The sequence below is a fragment of the Magallana gigas genome, chromosome 6, assembly GCF_963853765.1.
Source record: "Magallana gigas chromosome 6, xbMagGiga1.1, whole genome shotgun sequence".
Lineage (NCBI taxonomy): Eukaryota > Metazoa > Mollusca > Bivalvia > Ostreida > Ostreidae > Magallana > Magallana gigas.
Genome location: NC_088858.1, coordinates 4,347,862 through 4,360,107, shown reverse-complemented (window position 1 = coordinate 4,360,107; position 12,246 = coordinate 4,347,862). Strand labels below are relative to the sequence as shown.

The 12,246-nt window shown below is 34.5% G+C and overlaps 2 protein-coding genes across 4 annotated transcripts; one reads left to right on the top strand and one right to left on the bottom strand.

Moving 5' to 3' along the window:
• Nucleotides 1-611: 611 nt before the first annotated feature.
• Nucleotides 612-8,806, bottom strand: LOC105348164 (exonuclease 1). Of its 3 annotated transcripts, XM_066089219.1 has the most exons (15): nucleotides 8,672-8,779; nucleotides 8,410-8,532; nucleotides 6,523-6,700; nucleotides 6,130-6,249; nucleotides 5,895-6,018; nucleotides 5,677-5,814; nucleotides 5,191-5,406; nucleotides 4,256-4,446; nucleotides 4,008-4,104; nucleotides 3,443-3,620; nucleotides 2,959-3,343; nucleotides 2,226-2,850; nucleotides 2,061-2,082; nucleotides 1,613-1,733; nucleotides 612-992 (listed from the first exon to the last, which is right to left on the bottom strand). In XM_066089219.1, the coding sequence occupies exons 3-15, from the start codon at nucleotides 6,681-6,683 to the stop codon at nucleotides 887-889; spliced, it is 2,484 nt and encodes an 827-aa protein (XP_065945291.1). In that variant the 5' UTR covers nucleotides 6,684-6,700; nucleotides 8,410-8,532; nucleotides 8,672-8,779; the 3' UTR covers nucleotides 612-886. The 3 variants fall into 3 exon arrangements, with proteins under 3 accessions (XP_065945291.1, XP_065945290.1, XP_011455787.3); XM_066089218.1 differs by lacking the exon at nucleotides 8,410-8,532 and having other exon boundaries at nucleotides 2,959-3,346; nucleotides 8,672-8,806; XM_011457485.3 differs by lacking the exon at nucleotides 8,672-8,779 and having other exon boundaries at nucleotides 2,959-3,346.
• Nucleotides 8,680-11,863, top strand: LOC105348166 (protein YIPF4). The gene is made up of 6 exons (XM_011457488.4): nucleotides 8,680-8,839; nucleotides 9,110-9,275; nucleotides 9,588-9,759; nucleotides 9,979-10,056; nucleotides 10,162-10,275; nucleotides 11,170-11,863. Exons 1-6 carry the CDS (start codon nucleotides 8,680-8,682, stop codon nucleotides 11,305-11,307), a joined length of 828 nt encoding a protein of 275 aa, XP_011455790.3. The 3' UTR covers nucleotides 11,308-11,863.
• Nucleotides 11,864-12,246: the final 383 nt, after the last annotated feature.

Below are 12,246 nucleotides of genomic sequence, written 5' to 3'. Positions count from 1 at the left end.
TATTGAATTTTGCACCTCTCCTGTGACATCACAACTGAGTATAATATATTAGTTTTATGGTAATGAAATGAACTCGGAAGATTTTAAAAAGATTTTTCCTATTATTATATTTACTTTTTGCCCCCCCCCCCCCCCACTCAAAGGGCCCTACTATTTTATATCTGGTGTTGAATAATTTGGTTGGTTATGTACTATTCCACCTGGAACTCGTATTAAATTCTTATTTTGGGTTTCACTTAAAGTAATAGCAATTCTTGTTGCTCTTGTAATTGTCATAACAAAAAGTTGTGAATCAGTTATTTACTTTACAGTACTCTAAACTTTTGTCCAGCAAATTTTTTAACAACCATCATATGTAATACAATAAATTTGAGGTAGTAAGATTTGAACCAGCAACCAGAGATTGGGTGTGCCAGAACTTCAATTACAGGTATTTAAAGAGTTTCAGGAGTTTGGAAACTACCAAGAACCAATTATATGCAACATGTGGAGAGGCTATACTGAAATTAGTTTATCTAAAGACATCCAACCTATTTTGACAGTGTTTGTTATTGTCTCTTCTTTGGAAAGATCAGAGAAGTTTATTATCTTTAAAAAAAAAACCAACAGACTTTATAAACAAAAGGTTGGCTTTTATTATTTGTGGTACAAAATGTTTGTGTATTTTATAAAGAATGCTAAACACAAGACATTGTCAATCAATGACTAGCACTGTCAATCAGGAATGCTACAGTTGCAGAGGTTCTATGATATGTTTCTTGTTGGGCTACTGTTGCAGAGATTTCCATGGTAAAAGTTTCCATTGCACTACTTTTGTGCTACTGTCGAGAGATTTCGATGGTAAAAGATTATGTTGCACTGCTTTTGTGCTACAGTTGAAGAGATTTTATGGTAAAAGTTTCCGTTGCACTGCTTTTGTACATGGCTTGTTTGATGGTGTAAAGGATACCAACTCCACATCCTGGTCTCCTCCTGGACAAAGTTTCTCCTCTCTGAAACAGTTTATAGGAACTGGACATTACATTTTGTAGCTTTGTTTAGGAGAAACAAACTGACAGCTGCAGCATGAAACAGTGGGGAGATTTATGATAATTATCGTACTATTAAGTACAAATGTAGCAAGTGACAGAACACTGACAATTATTTATTGTTTCGGTTCATTGTACAATTTATCTAATAATATATTAAAGAAAAAGAGACTGATAGATTATTAGTTTACAGTGTACAGTTAGGTCTCGAAATATTGTTTGAAATATAAAAGTTTTGGCTTGTGTATTTCAAAACAACAGTTCTCCACCTTGGAGGTTATTCTGCAACATTCACGAAAACTTAGATTTTATTTCTTAAATAACAGGGCAAAATCAACCCGTATGCATAGTAAATGACAAAACATGTAAATCATTTAAAATTGAACTTAAACGAACATTAATTCAACAACAAAATCCACAAAAATTGGTATTCAACAAATATTGATGAAAACATAGTACACAGTGTTTTGTGCAAATCAACAAGTTCTACATCACAGGGAGTGGCACTGATGTTAAAAGATATATGATCATAGGATTCAATGTGTTTTCTTCTATGTATGTACTAAATTTACTAGAAAGCTTACCTTTTGTTAAAGGCAAACTTAGAAAATAGATCTTTTATACTCTGTTGCTTGTCATCTGAAGAGCCTTTCCCTTTCTTATTTTTGGATAAACCACTTGCTCTGCATCCTAACTTTTTAGTGGCTGAAATATAAAGATACATGTATTTCATAAAAGGAGTATGGCAGTCTCCTCTTCTAAGATTAAGGAAAATAAAAAATTGGTCAAACTTGGATGCTATATGCAAGTTTTACTTGCACATGGTAACAGTTTACTTGTAAATGTATATACCAGAACATATACATGTAGTAAAGAAAGATAAGAAAATTGTATAAATTATTGTAATCATCTAATTTACACATTGCCTTTAATATACCGTATATATTACAAATTTAGCGTGACATTTGAAATGAAATTGGAAAAGGAGCTTAAAACAGACAACTTTACAAAAATTCAACTATTTTTACTTACCTGGGGGATTTTTCTTTGATTCCTGAAAATTAAAATTACAGAAAGTATCATATCCAATGTCTTTGTGTTCAATTATTTTTGCTTAAAATCCTTGTCATTGGAAAGAGATAAAAACCTGTATATAAAACATTGTATATACAAGGTATTACATGTATATTCATGTACCTGTATTGGCTTTGTTTGTCTGGAGACAGACTCTGTCTGTGCTACATATTCCTCAGATATAGTCTGTATCTCCTGACTGTCTGGCAGACATTCCAGATCGATGCTGTAGGCCCCGCTCTCTTGGCTGTAAGACACAGAGCTTGCCTGACTTAATGTCTCTTGGACATAGCTGGACTGGCTCACCGAATCCTCAACATCACCAATGTCATCACAACTCTTCACAGGCTTGAGCTGGCTTGTGGATGACGGTACAAAAGAATCAACATCCCTAGATTTGGACAAAAAGTAATTGGAAAGACAAGATTCAGATCCCACTTTCTTGTAATCTGAGTTCACTTTGCCTGTTTTTGAACTTGTTACATTGCTCGTTTTTGAGTATTTAAATTTGGACCATGTAAAGGCTGAGCCAGGAGAGGACTTGGTTTTTGGATGGACAGGATTAGGCGGACTAGTTTCAGAGGTTGATCCTAACTCATTTGATGTTGAAAATTTTGACTCATCAAGTTTTTCTTCTTTTTCCTTATTTCTTTCTTTTTCTTTATCGACTTCCGGGTTTTTGCTGCCATATTCTTCAAGCTTTTTCTCTGTGGAATTTTCAGAGCCTTCTACTGAAGAGGCAAAAAATCTACAAAATATTGAGATTCCTTTTACTCATGCATATATGAATACAGTAAATTAAACTCTGCTTAAAGTAATTTCACTGTGAGTACTGTTACACTTATAAACACTGCACCTGCTTCTAACAATGCTCTTGGAGGTATTGATGCTGAATTTTTCCTGCTTCCCTTCACTCAGAACAGCAAACCTGTTGCGTTTTGGAGATGGTTTGAGACATTCTGGTGGAGATTCAGAGACCTGCTCACTTTGGTCTTGGACTTTGGATGGAGACTGATCACACACTTCCTGGTCAGCGTCTTTCAGGGAATCAAAAAACTGGACCTTACTGGGCGACATGTACAGTTTCCTGAACTTCTTGACAGGACTTTTTGGGAGATCCTCCTCCGAGTCACCCGAGGATCGCCGCCTTTTCTTGGGTGATGACGGGGAGGACGAATTCTCATCATTCTCTTCCTGGTAAAGTTTGGACAACTCATTGTCAGACTTAACATTCTTATCATCTTCTGAAAAGAAACCCCCAAAATTATTTATAAAAATTCTGATTGTCATGTTTGTAAAATATTTTGCATCTCATTATAATTTCTGTAATCTAAAATTACCTGCAGGAGGTCTCTTTACTTGGAAGGTTTTTTTCACAATGACCTCTTTTCCATGTAAACTTGGTCTGGGAATATTTTGCACTTCTCTTAGCTCAGTCTTGGGACGGGTTCGATAGTTTCTGTCCCAAATGCTTAATCTGTGTAGCTGCTCAGGCCTTTTCTTACTAGCTTTAGGAGGCTACATATCAAAAACCACTCATCATTATTGTGAGATTTTTTGTCCATGGGTTTGAAATGACCCATGCTTAAGAAAACACTAACACAGAAAGTCATCAATACATCACCTTAATATCTATAACTGTAGCAAAAAATAAACAATTTCTCTTTTAAACTAAACTAAAAGTCGTCAAATAAAAACCCATACCAAAATCAACTCCTTGAAAATTCAAATGAACAATGTGTTCAAGTTAAGAAGAGTCTTTCAAATTGTTACAATAGAAGGAGAGAGGGATGGAAGCCAGTGATGACCAGATAACAGGTGATTACACCATGTGTTCCTGCTATTCAATTCAAAATCTAGTTAAAACAAATATAAGTAAAAATAACATATTGAATTTATATTTACAACATAAGTGTCTGGATCAAAGTCAGCAAATTTTTCCCTGGTGTAAATATTGATGTTCCCAAGGGCTATCTGGTATGCTTCATCTTGAGGAATCATTCTTATTCACATTAAGGAAATTCATGCATTAATCTTTTATATGTGGCCCAAGGTGGCATTCATATTAAAATAAAAATATGCTGTAAAGTAATTGTTCCTTTAATACAAGTGATTGCAAAATACATATTAAATACTATAGCATGAAAGGATACGCTCCTGCGTAAGGTAACTGCTGTGCATTCAAACCTTCTTCATATGAATTCAAGGGACGAAGCCTCCTTTGTAAAGGATCATACACCAGTTGATAGAGAAATGTATTGTTAGCTCGAATGAAGCCATCAATATACTCATCTGGGACTGCTAGGGACATGTTCAGGTAGGTACTCGGAAATTTCTTTAATAACTATACAGAAACATAAGAATGATTCATTTACTAAGGTATCGACCTGCAAACTAAAGAAAAATGACATAAGGCCTAACAAAAAAAATGGTTTGTTTCCGCTTTCATGCTGAAAAAAAGTAGGGTCGGTCGGCCGGAATTTTTTTTTTTTTTTTCAAATATTTTTTTTCCCTTTAATATTGCAGTATCCTACATGCCGGTTAGATACTGACACTGCTGAATGGTATAAAATGACAAATACTTTTAATATCATTCCTGACTATTAAGCTGGTCTTAAGAAAACACAAAAATGATATTATATATCAGATACTTCCTCTGCCAACGATGAGAGCATTATTAAAATCTACAACACATGGAAACATACAGCAATTTTGAAACAAAACGTTTGAGTTACACTGATTTGAGAAGAGTAACTGCTTCAAGCGTTTTTGTGACCAAAATTTTGAGTAATTTTTTTTCCAAATCGGATAAAAAGGGAAACAAACACTTTTTTTTCTTAGGCCTAAGATGTTTTCTTTCCTCAAAATGATTGACAAAAGTACCAAAAGGATACAAGTTCCATACCAAAGCACCACATGATATACATTATATGTAACATATTACTGGATCATATGTGATTTGCATCATATTTTTTTTAAGTATAGTAAATAAAACAAGTATCCAATCAAATTACATTATAACACTGTCTTTTTTTACAAATTAAAATCACTGACAGGATTAACAGTCTGAATTGATGACAAGATTTACCAGTTTCAGTTCAGACTGTCTTGCACGTTTGAAGACTTTGGCAGCTTTTCCTAACCCGATGCCTTGGAGAGAGGAGAGATAATCACAACCAGAGAGTATACACATGTAGCGGAACTTTTCAAATGTGTAGAAGCCACTCTGTATCTCCATCACTTCATTTAGCCGACTCTGCTCTATCAAAACACCATTTCCAAAGTGGTCCATCTTAAATATCACCTGTAAATTATCAAGTCCTATTTTATTTCACTGTCAATTTAACAAAAGTTCACTTTTACAGTACCGGTATACATGTAAAGTGCTCTCCAAGAACATCTGTTTGCCTAAAAAAGAGGCCAATTGGAACCAGAGAGAGATTGTACATATTTTGGCATGGAACAACTTTTACATTAAAAGTACAAGAAACAAATTTCATTCAGAATCTGAACATTATAAAACAGGATAATTGTGTATATAATAATAATAAATTTTAACAGGTAATACATGTACCTTGTCACATCCAAACAGCAGCAGATCTGAATCCTCTGTTATAATGAGCTGAGCAATGCCACATTTATTTAGGTAGGCCAACTGAGCATCCGCCTCATAAGGAGCCACAATACAGTCCACACCTCTTGCTCGACAGGCCTTCAATAGACAACAAACCAGTCTCAGTATGTTTTAAGAAGGACTCATATCAACCACAACATGCAGAGATTGGTACTTACATTCATAAGATTGAGTGCCATGTCTGGGCTGATGTCGATACATCTCTGGAGGCATTCCCTGGCCTCTGCCCTTTTACCTTCACGCAGTAACTGGGCAGCCTTCTTCTTGTTGATTTCCCGCTTTCTGAAGAAGAGTTTACACATACATTTAGGAGTTTGTGTAACATATGTCGTTAAGATTTCATTTAACACAGCATGGTATCAACAGAAAAAACATTACAATGTATAAACTCACTCTCTCCTTGACTTCTCAACATCTTTCTTGGAGGGAAGATGACAGCCATCAAATACTAGCACTGGTTTAAGGTTCTTTTTTAAAAGCATCTCCACATACTTCATGCAGTAGTAGACATATCTAAATCAAAGTAACAAAGCCTCATCTGGTGAAAATCTCAAGTACATGTACTTGTTCTTGTACTAGGCAACACTGAACTTAGATGTTTATCTTATAATGATTTTGAAGGATAAAACAATAATGATCAAAGTAGGATGATTTAAGCTGTGTTGAAACGCTTGCAAGGAATAACAATCTTTAATACTTTATACAGAAATATTGATTAAATGTATAAAACCCAAAGGTTTTAATTTATTCTTTAAAAATTCAATGATAAATCTAAGGTTTAAGTACTGGTCTGTAGGTTCTCCGAGGGCTAACTTTTCAGCACATGAGAAAGCTCCTTTGTGGAGCCAGCAGTAGGCATCAATGGCTACAGTGCAGCCCTCAAACTTGGCCACATTCACAGGGACATGGATCTTCTTCAAAAAGGGGAGTAGTCCTGTGACACCCATCCTTTGTCACACGAGAACTGAAAAACAGTTCATACATCTATGAATTTATCAAAAAAATATATACACTCCAACAAACTAAACATGCTTAACATGGTATTGTGTATAGTGCCATGACCATAATGACAATTGCATCAAGGTTTTATAGCGAGCGCAGCTCGCTGGCGTGCAGCACCAGAGCGAGGCGAGCTCTACCGGCAAGGCGTGTGTGAATAGAAAATTCGGACTAGTTGCACATTCATTCAACGGATTTTTTTGGCGTCAGTAAATCGGACCAGTATGCATTGTTTTAATCGTCCCAGTAGTTCTCTGTAAACATGGCAATTTTTATCACTTCACACTCTCACGAGAATCAGCAAGACAATATAAAAACAATAACGATGTATACGACATACAGTCAGTGCTACCTCTTAAGTTCACCTCAGTACACTCTCAATCAAAAACAATCGAGTGACGTCACAAAGGTTTACACATTGATCCGATAGATTTTTTCGGTGTCAGTAAATTTTGACCCACAATTCATAGTACCAATGGTTTCCAACCTCACGTTCTCGCGAGATTCAAAGTAAAACTTTTGAGAACCATATAAGATGTGTAATTTTAAGAACATCACGCTTTTTAAGTAAATAAAAAGGTATACTTCGCGTACTTTTATTGCTCAGGCGAGTTTTAAAGAGTCAGACGGCACTTAACCAACGTCAGCTTTGACGTCACAATAAGCACTGATCAGGGGAAATTACTCTAATTGAAGTTATTGTAAATCTGCTGAAATGACCAAAATCCTCTCAAAATCTTGCAAAGGCTAAGCTAAAGAACAGCTGAAGAATACGGACATTTCTTCAGATACAGGAAACAGTTGTAAATTGCACTCGTTTGGATGAATACTCACATTTATTTTATTCACTATAATTACGGTAATTTCCTGGAACGTACACGTAGCATCGCCTTTTTTAAAAAGGGGTTGGGTGGGTGGATGGCAGCCTCATCCAAAAAATCTTTGCAAGCAAAAAGCAAAATTCTAATCCTTCAGCTCTTTAGCAGTTCACTGGTTTCCATTAATATGATAAGCAAATATTTTTAAGCGTATAAAATTAAAAAAAAGAAAATTAAACATTAATTTTTTTTTTTAAAAGTGGATGGGGCAAATCCATGATAAGTCGATATTTTATGTGTAAATTGAAAAAAAATTAAATATTATTTTTTTAACATGGGGGGGGGGGGGGGGGGGGGGCTCTATGAATTGAGTCAAGTTTTATATGTAGGTTTAAGAAAAAATGTATACTGCAAAAAAAGGGGGATGTACTGACGTTACAACCACTTTAAAAGAGGAGATACAGGGCAATGAATATTTATGTATTAAAATCTTTATTATTCAACAACATTGTATCTGAGATTATACTACTGTTCTACTTATAAGTAAATAAATTATAACAAATCTGATAAACTATGAATAATGAAAATTTACTTTATTTACTTTATTTTTTTGCATTCAAATTTTACGTTGTCAATTTTATTTTTATTGATTTATTATAATTCATTGTTTGATCACATGCTGTGCTCGCCCCAACGGTCGCACCGTAAAACATATTAAGAAAAGATTTAAGTTATCTGATCAGCTGATTATTCTAAGCAGAGACATAAATATTGATGTCGCTGTTCCAAGAAAAGTGTGAATTTTCTAAAATTTAGTAAAAAATGGATTTATCAATTGATATGTCTGTTGCATTACCTTTACTTGATTCGATTCGTTCATGAACATGCGTCTACCAGATTCTCTATCGATCATGAAGCAAGTAAGTAAACTCTTATTTTCCCGCAAAAATTTCCACAGTTTCGGATTATTCCATCAGAACTGAAGATAATTTTTAATAAAATGTTAATAAAACTCTCTTAGCTTATTTGATTTTTCTTTGATTACATTGTATTTATTTTAAAAGTCTTTGAAATTTTGTTACATTTTTATTTGTTCTTTTAATGCGAAACTAACTAACCAATAAACATGGCGACTCAGTCACAATCCACATCATCGAAAGACAGCTATGCTGTAAATTTTGATGATTTTGGGGCTCCTCAGAGTCAGACATACGATTCTCAAAATGCCCCAGGATATAATCCAAATATGGAAGAATTTCAGTTTGTGCAGACTGCAGCCACTCCAGGTAAATCCTAAATAATATCACACGCTGTGCTGTGACAGTTGAGATGGCAACAATCATGTATACCGTAGGCCTATATGCCTTTTTATAGGCCTACCTATTGAGCATTCTTCATTTGTGTTTTTAAAAGACCGTCCTTTAGGGGGAAAAGAGAGAGAGAGAGAGAGGAAGAGGAGAGAAAGAGGCCTTAACAAACATTTTAATTGCCTTGATGACATTATGCTATATTTATTTTGTGAATCACTGAGTGATTGGACATATTATTTTCATCAGAAAAACTTGCAGTGGAAGGTTCTATTCAAAAAAGTGAAGGTCAGACTCTATCCAGCCCTTATGGAGTGAAGAAGCGATCTGCTGCTTCAAAATTTCTGGAAAATCGTGGATTTGGCTGGTTAACGGAAGAAGAAGAATTAGATGAGGAAGATCAAAAACCACTTTTGTAAGCTTTATTTAAAATAAATGACAAAAGTTACTGTCATATTGAAAGTAAACATATATATTTATTTATTGATGAATTTGTATTGCATATGTATCAAAAGCCATAGATTTGATTTTCATTTTACTGTGGAAGTAGAAGGAACACTAAATCATGAAGTCTAAAGTATACAAACCAGTGGCTGGCAAAAATATTGAATATGCTATTGCACATGCTCTACATTTTCATAGCAGTATCAGAAGGATAATGAGTTTGTGTAACTTCTTATTTGTATGTAACAGTCAAATAGATCTATATGAGTCTGTTATGATTTAGAGAGGAGTTGGACATTGACCCAAAGGATATCTACTATAAATTACGCTGTGTACTTTTCCCTCTCCCCCAACTTGGATTTAATCGCCATGTAGTCCGAGAAAGTCCTGACTTCTGGGGTCCACTTGTGGTCATACTTCTTTACTCTCTGGTGTCACTGTATGGACAGTTCAGGGTAAGTTTGATTAGTGAAAATTGACAGATTAATTCTTTTTGCACAGGTTGTTTCTTCACAGCAATATTGCAATCATTCATTGTGCGTATAATACTAATAGTTAACAACTTCTGCAGCTCTGTTATATACCAGGGGTAATGGAGTATCACCAACAGGTAATAGTTACTTAATGTTATATCTTAAATACAAACTATTCTTCACTTTTGCATCCACTTACAGGTGGTGTCCTGGATTATAACAATATGGATTTGTGGATCACTCATCATTTTCTTGTTGGCAAGGGTTCTTGGTGGGGAGGTTAGTTTTCAAAGTTTTTGTTGTTTCTCTACACTGAAGAATTCTGTTAGCATTACCCCTCTGATGATCAATGTAATTATTCAGAATGTGACTCCTCACTTGTAGGTGAGCTATTCTCAGTGCCTGGGTGTGATTGGTTACTCTGTGTTACCACTGGTTATCACTGCAGCCATATTGCCACTCTTCAGGAGATTTCACTTTGTCAGTCTGTTATTAAAGGTAAAATTATATCAGTTTAATATAAAGTTTATAGACTTGAATGTTTTATATCTTCATACTGATGTATATCGAATAAGCAGAGATGTATAGGTAAAGATTTACTTAAAATCATCTCTTCTTCAAAGCTTTTGTTAAAATATTTATCATTGTTTAAAGCATTGAAGTAATACAGTGTGCAATACAAGGCCATTGTAGAAATTACTATATATCTGATTGATCTGTTGTTTTGTCTGTCAGTTTTTTTAAGCAATTGTTTATGAAATATGATTGCAACCTGTTAGTGTACCTCAAGTTTGTTCAAATCATGGTCCCCTTGGGTAGGGTGGGGGCCACAATTTGGAGATGAAGTTTGAGATAAAAATATATAAAGGAATTCTTTTAAATCTTCTTTTCAAGAACCAAATGCTAGAAAAACTCAAACTTGTGTGAAAGCATCCTCATGTAGACATGTAGAATTAAGTTTATTCAAATCATAACTTAGAGGAAGGGTGGGGCAACAATGGGAGGATGTCAAATTTTTATATAGGAAGATAGAGAAAATTCTGCTGGAAATACAATCAGCCAAATAAGCTGAAATTTGTGTGAAAGCATAGGTTGTGCAGATTAAAGCTTGATCAAACATGATTTCCTGGAGAAAAGTGGAGCCACAAAGGGGAATTTTCAAATCACTACTAATGCAGAGAGAAAAATCTTCCCACAAATACTTAAAAAACAAAAGGTGCTTTGTATTTACCATAAAAATATGTGCATAAATTGTAATGCTTATTTGATCAGCTTATGTTACTAAGGCGAGCGATGTGGCCCCTAGGCGTCCTGTTTTTGTGTGTAATTTTTGTTGTTGTGTTTTTGGTAGCTGTATATTTATCTGATTGTGATTTTGATTTTTTTTCTCAGTTTTTTGGAGTGCTTTGGGCAGCCTACAGCGCAGGGTCTCTGTTGTGTGTTCAGGAACTTCAGCAGAAGCGCACCCTCCTGTTGTACCCAGTGTTCCTCCTGTACATCTACTTCCTGTCTCTGTACACAGGAGCCTGATTTAAACAAAACGGACAATAAACTGCATTCACTCTACATAATCATGTGCATATATTTATGACGTTCTTTGTGTCTGTGTGAAACAGTGGTATATTTTGTTATATTATCTAAGATCTGTGATATTTAAAATAGAAAATGTCGTTAATGATAATCTGCCAGCCATATCCATATGTACATGTAAGCAACAGCATAACTTTAGTGATGCTTATAATTTAAGAATTCATACCCAGATGTCTACATGGGTGCATGTATTTTTAAGAATATATGTATATAATTAAAAAAGAAGGACTTTGGTGCACATCCTTTTATTGCAAGTATCTTGTTTAAGCACTTGTTAGAGTAGGACACGATGTCCAGCATAGAAGGGAAATCCTGTGAGAAATTCCTTGGTAGCAGGTCAAGTTCATGTACCAAAAACATTAAATAATAGAGTACATAATTGTGGTTTTATGCTATTAAATTATTAATCATTAAAATAGGTGTGATCGTTTGGGAAATTATAATTGTAAATATACTGGAATACATGAGAACTAAAATATTAAAAACAATAAAATCAGACTTTGTTGGTTTATTTCAATACCAAACATACTAATTTTTCCACCACATTTCAAATTTCAAACATGAATGACAAACATTGATGAAAAAAAGGAGCTTTTTGCTTATGAAATTAGATAAAATGAATTGTGAAATACATGTATTACAGCGGTTTTAACAATGCATGGACTTTCGGGGGGATGTAAATCTCTAGTTTGCTCATCAAAACAAACTGTCAAATATTGACTTTCTTTTAATTTGCCAAGAAAAGCTCATTATTTTTCATCAGAGTTTTTTTTGCCAAGATCTGCTCAAACGTCTGCAATTGACACTGTTTCAAATGATACATTTTGTACATTCCAGGATGAAGTTGGACTAGTGTCATTGCGTTTAATATATTCATAT

Excerpts from the sequence above, each read along its gene's own strand:
- LOC105348164 (XM_066089218.1), bottom strand. The coding sequence starts at position 6,683 with ATGGGTGTCACAGGACTACTCCCCTTTTTGAAGAAGATCCATGTCCCT. Across the intron at positions 3,621-4,007 it reads TTGATCCAGACACTTATGTT|CCTCCTAAAGCTAGTAAGAA; the intron begins GTAAATATAAAT and ends TTTGATATGTAG. Across the intron at positions 1,734-2,060 it reads ATCAAAGAAAAATCCCCCAG|CCACTAAAAAGTTAGGATGC; the intron begins GTAAGTAAAAAT and ends TTTATATTTCAG.
- LOC105348166 (XM_011457488.4), top strand. The coding sequence starts at position 8,680 with ATGGCGACTCAGTCACAATCCACATCATCGAAAGACAGCTATGCTGTA. Across the intron at positions 9,276-9,587 it reads GAAGATCAAAAACCACTTTT|AGAGGAGTTGGACATTGACC; the intron begins GTAAGCTTTATT and ends GTTATGATTTAG. Across the intron at positions 10,057-10,161 it reads CAAGGGTTCTTGGTGGGGAG|GTGAGCTATTCTCAGTGCCT; the intron begins GTTAGTTTTCAA and ends CCTCACTTGTAG.